Below are 6,000 nucleotides of genomic sequence, written 5' to 3'. Positions count from 1 at the left end.
GGCGGTCTATTTAAGCTCACCTTATGCGATGCTATGCGAAAGTGTGGTCTAGCCGCCACCAACTCAGGACTCCTGGATCACGCTGCCCTCCACACTCAGCTGCCTATCTAGCATCAGGGTCTTGAGCTCTACAGTGTTTTTAGCTAAACTATCTTATGACATATGACATTCTGCATAAGTATTTTGATGCCAATACGTTTGTACTTTTACTCAAGTAAATTTTGATCACCGGACCGGACGGAATGTTTCCGCATGGCAGTATTGATACTTTCACTAGTATGTGAGTACTTTTCCACCACTGTAGTGTAAAAGCCTAGTTTTAAGTGAAGTTGAAGGCCCTGATGAGCCCTGCCAGGCTCTGCTGGGGAGAAGTGAAGCAGGAGCCCATTCCACTGTTAGACAACACTGCCCCGATGTGGCCAACTTATTCTAGTGCATGAAAATAATGCTGTGCTGTTGGATGTTACTCCAGAGGGCAGCACATTCACATCTACTGTATCAACATTCAACTTACCTTATAGTGGTATTGAGTTTTAATGATGTCATTACTTTAGGGGTATTATGTGTTTTGCTTTTGTTGTTGTCATGATGCTACTTTATTTTTCCCACTAGCTAGCTCTTTCTTTAAAACATAATCTGTACACTCAGGGAGTTATCTGCTTAACTGAATGAATGAATGAACTTGCTATAACACAACACTCATGTCACCAGACAAGGAAAGTTCAACAGTTCAAATAAATGTACCTTTTTATTGATTATTTGAGGGCATTAGTACCAAGAAGGCACGGACCAGACTTCATAATTACAAATCATACATTTTCACTACAGGGTTTGACAAAAAGAAAAAAAAATCATTCACTTTTTTCCTGAAGGGAGATCCTTTCACAGAAAGGATTATGGACACATAGTGCAGACATACAAACTCTTACATAGTGTAAATATGTATTGAGTATGTTAAGGACAGGAAAGTGGGTTGTGGTTGTATGGCTCTGTACCTTGACACTCACTCACTCACTGCTTTAATACATAAAAGGGACATCATTGTCATTTGTCAAAAGACAGGATTTTAGAAAACACCCATTAGAGTTATGAGTATAAACAATTACATATAAGTGGAAAAAACAGTGAGAGGAACAACCTGAAATATAGAAATATAGAATGCTGTATTGTTTTGTATCAAATCCATAGGTGTATCCATCTTTATACACTTGACCTTTTTAAGAATGCTTTATTGCCTCTGAGCCAGTTGTCTTTCTCTCGTTTTACCAGTCTCGAGGTATTAATATGGCATACTTTAAAATTTAAACAAACCTTGTGTTAAGAATTGCAACCATGACTAACATAGATGTACAGCTGTGCACAGAAGGGGGACATGTCATAACTACGGATAGTCTCACACACACACACACACACACACACACACACACACACACACACACACACACCCCTCTAATATGGAATCATAAGGTTCCTTCTGCTCTTAGGGCAGTTTTGAGACAGTACTTGCATCCCATAGTTGAAAACAATTACAAACCCTTTCTCTAGATGCATTTTACTCACTTTGATATAACCTTTAAGAAATAATTTAAAAAAGTTTACCCACATGTAAAGACTTGTAGTGCTAAATGATATTGATAAGAGAAAATGTTAAACAAAATGTTGTATTTCCCCAGTCATGAGCTGATGTGTATGGTACACTCTTTTCCAGATTTCTTTAAACCAGAATGTACAATAAAGTAATGCTGTTCTAATGTACTTCAGTGACATTTGGAGTAACAAGCATACCGCAGAAATAGACCTGCTATTGTAAATATGTGCAGTTAAACTGAGGTCACTACGTATGACAATTGATATGAATGAATGAAATATTTAAAAAAATATGCTGGAGCATTGACATGTTTAAAGCTGCTTGTGCGATAGTCACAAGGCCTGAAACGAATTTGTTGTACGAAGTTTTCATTGAAACACACGTTATTATGTTGTTTTCCCCTCCTTTCTAAACATATCTTCTAGAGAGCAATATGACTTTTAACTGCGCATCGGCTGAATGCCTGTTACAACAATCTGCATCCTTTCAAAAAGTAATAATTTCTAGAGCAACATAGAGCCAACATAGAGCCAGTGTAAACCTTGTATGTCCAAAGCAGTTACTTTTCAGGAAATGGGATTCTTTGGGATCCAATGTAGTTATTATTTAGTCACAAGCTCTTGTTAATACTTTTCGTTGGTTCAATATTTAAAAACCCGCCGACACACTTAACCACAATTCTTTGAAAATCGGCTATTTTCAGCAAAAGCTTTCTCCACAATAACAGAAAACAGAAAAGACACTAGCATAGAGCCCGGAGGGACTCCGCTCAACCATATGGGGTTTAAGTGGTTAAACTAAGACCTCGTTCACTAGTTGTTTGATTTGTTCGGCTTCAGCTGCTGTAGTCTGTTGGGTGCATGTGAGTGTTTTGGATAGACAAGGGATGGGGAGCCAGGGGAAGGTGCTTCAGGGGAGGTGGAGAGTTGTGAGTGTCTAAAAACACAACAGCTTGTTATGGCAATTTCCCTTCTTTATCGATTCCGGCAGAGTATCGCACAAATACAGTTTTAAGTCTCAGCTGTGTGTGATTTATGAGCAGAAATACCATGTGAAATTAAATTATCTGTTGTCAACGACACCCTTTTATTCCCAGTTACACCGTAAGTGGTGTATTTAAGTTCTGAGTGATTTATAGAGCAAAAACCTAGTTGTAAAATGTAATAAGCTGTTATTTGTTGTTAATTACAACAATATTTCATTTTCACTTGTAACTGCTATTAGATAGAGTGATTAAAAAAAGTCTTTCTTGTTGTGTATAAAGGGCTGCGATATTACAGATGTGAATCTGACATCACAGGGTTATAATACTGTCACATACATTGCTTATAATACTGAAAGACATCCACTGCACACGGAATAACTTTTCAACATACACGGAGAGTCTGACGATCCATACAAAACTACATGTAAAAGATCTCAGTAAGGTAAAATGATGTAAATGAAAACAAAAAATAAAACATATTCCAGTTTCAAATAATAGACAAAACAAACAGACTAAACAAAAGGACAATTCTGATGTAACAATAACCAAGAGACAAGTGGGTGAAATGATAATAGTCATGCAGAACAAAGTCAACATGTTTTGTTTTTTTGGCCGATGGCCAACATGGCTCCATTTTGTATGTGGATTACAGGGGAGCCTTCCTCAGCTCGGTACAAGTAAGAACATGTAGGATTACTCACTCAGCCTCATTCTTACTAGGAAACTCAGTCTAGTCAGGTGATGATCCACAGCACACGAAATGGTTTGAAATCACGATGGGACCTTTTGATACTAAAGTTGTCAAGTAGCTAACATTATTATGAAGGCAAACCCCCACCAATGTTAAAGCAGGTTAGTCTGCTGAATGTTATTTATGTACACCGTTTGAAATCGTGTCAGTGATGAAAAGTTGACTAAGAAGACATCAATGGGGAAAACTTTGAATTTACAAGAACTTGGGACTATAAAATTCTCCATGACTAAGGTTAGGATGTGTGATTGTCAAGGCAAGGGTCAAGGGTTTGTGGTTTTCAGCATCCTGCATAGTGTAGTGAAGGCACATTGGGTGTGTGTGTGTGCGTGCGTGCGTGTGTTCACACTTGTGAACATTATTAAGAGACTGTGAGGGATAAGTTGGCACACTGCACTTCCTGGTGAGGTAAAATGAAGTGTTAGAAGACACGTTGCTTAGAAGAAAAGAGACAGAGGGTGACACTGGTGCGCAAATATTTAACCACTTTCACCCTGGCTTCCCTATTTTGGGCATGTCATTATAAGCAAAAGTTTTTTTTATTTTTATTAAAACATTTTCAAAAATATTTGAAAATAGCGATGCGGAGTTGTAGATTTTTTGAACATGTCTGAATAGGGCTTAAGTGGTTAAAGGTTATCAACCCATTGTAATGTCCTACTTAATCTTAACTCATTTCATTGGTTGTACACAATGAGAATTAGTTGAACACAAAAGGGGTTTGCCATTTCTGTTTTTACCGTCAGTTTTTCTTTGGTTCATAGCCCGTAATTCAATTTTTCTCCTTTTTGTGGAAGATGGATACTCCTTGAAATGAAACATTGATATGCTGTTTGTGTCTGTGTCCTTGCATGCCCAAGCCTGTGTGCAACTGTGCATGTCCACACACAGTCCAGTTTGTGAGTTCACATAGGTTTAGTCAATGTAGGCAGGCACACACAAAATGTAGCTCATCAACGATGTTGGAAATGACGTGCTTGTCAAAACATAGTCCAAATTCGTTCTGAGAGAAAATGAAGCTTCTTTCGGAGATAAGACGTTCCCTTACGTTTCCTTTCACACTCCATTCCCAACCAGAGTGTCAAAATGGAGCAGCATGAATTAACTTGTAAAAATGCAGGTTCTCTTGAACCAATTAGTTCCATTATTGAAGTTCCCAAGATTCCTTCCTGGGCTCTTATTGTCTGTTAATTTAGTGTGTGTGTGTGTGTGTGTGTGTGTGTGTGTGTGTGTGTGTGTGTGTGTGTGTGTGTGTGTGTGTGTGTGTGTGTGTGTGTGTGTGTGTGTGTGTGTGTGTGTGTGTGTGGGGTGGTAAGAGGGATGAAGAAGGTCCAGGTTAAGACAATTCAGGGCCAGTTCACTCATTGAGTGCTGTTAATGGCCACATATGGAGACCTCCATCTATCATCATACCTCCAACGCTCCCCTCCCACCAGGAGTCTACAGGTCTGACTGACATGGAAGAATAGGGTCACACTGAGGTCACCTATGTCCACTTCACCCTCACCCATCACACCACAAACTCTGGGACCTCGTCGCTGGTCAGGTCCAGGGAGAAGTATTTGCTGGTCCTCTTGATGGGGAAGGGGTGCTGCTCCCCCCGGATCCCAACGCACTGCTCTGCCAGACCCTGGTGGCCACAGCCGTTGTTGAGCTCCTCTGCGCAGCCGAACGTGTAGCTGTGAGCGGTGTCCTGGCAGAGCTCTGCCCACTGCATGCAGCTCTTCTGGTAGAGCCGGATGTCATCCAGAGACTGGCTGTGTCGGTCCGTCGACGACTGAGGCTTCTTGCATGCAGATGTCTGTGGGAGATGAAAAGGCGAATGACTGAATGAATACAATATATTTAATGTCTGGATGTTGCCGAGTTCTCTTAAGTTTGGTGCTTGTTTTTCCGGATATTTCCGTATTGTTTTCATATTTGCTAATTGTTTTCTTGTGTTCTCCATAGAGACCAAGCCGGTGTTAAAATGTTCAGTTGAAAATACGTCATTTCTGTTGAGTGCCTTGTCGCACATCACTTTGTCACAGAAGCATACCGTAAATTAGGATTTGTGATGCATGACATCATTAAGCCATTGTATGGTGGGTAGGACATTGTGTGTAGAGTATGTGTTTAAGTGTGGTGTTGTGTAACAGTGCTGATGGCCTACCTGAGGAAGAGACTCGATGCTCTGGCCTCTCATCTTGACCACAGTCTCTGAGGAGCTAGAAGTGGAGGAGCTAACGTCCTTTACAATGAGTCCTGAGAAACACAGAGGACTAAGGGTTAGCTACAGCAGTGGTTCTCAAACTTTTTCATGTCAATGTCACCCCAAATTAATATTGGATCCCCAATCTGAAAAGTTAAGTTAAACAGATATTGATGCTATGTTAACTAACTTTGCTGCGAAACCCCTAGAACCCCCTCAAGGACCCCTGGGGTCACACAGACCCCATTTTGAGAACTACTGAGCAGTATATAACAGCTCCAGATGACCAAGGAAATGTCAAGGAAAATATCAGCACAGAATTAACGGGACGATGTGGAATGTGCACAGTAGTGTACTATGTGCACCTCACCCCCTAGCTCTCTATTTCTTTGTATCAGTTGTATCATGCTAATTACGTTCTCCAGATGTATACTGGTAGCATGCTCACATAATATGCTAATGCTGTTAATTAGATAGATGCATGC

General features: G+C 40.3%; 1 protein-coding gene across 1 annotated transcript in view; it reads right to left on the bottom strand.

The window, feature by feature from the left end:
- Positions 1–729: 729 nt before the first annotated feature.
- Positions 730–6,000, bottom strand: part of frmd6 (FERM domain containing 6) — a 30,939-nt gene continuing 25,668 nt past the window's right edge. Inside the window, exons 13-14 of the mRNA XM_084045529.1 lie at positions 5,477–5,568; positions 730–5,125 (exon numbers count right to left, since the gene is read on the bottom strand). Of these exons, the coding sequence (XP_083901655.1) occupies positions 4,835–5,125; positions 5,477–5,568 (383 nt within the window). The 3' untranslated portion in view covers positions 730–4,834. The remainder of the gene's footprint in view (positions 5,126–5,476; positions 5,569–6,000) is intronic.

This window comes from Gymnoscopelus microlampas (assembly GCF_963454915.1).
Source record: "Gymnoscopelus microlampas genome assembly, chromosome: 20".
NCBI lineage: Eukaryota > Metazoa > Chordata > Actinopteri > Myctophiformes > Myctophidae > Gymnoscopelus > Gymnoscopelus microlampas.
This window is presented reverse-complemented; position numbering and strand designations above follow the sequence as displayed.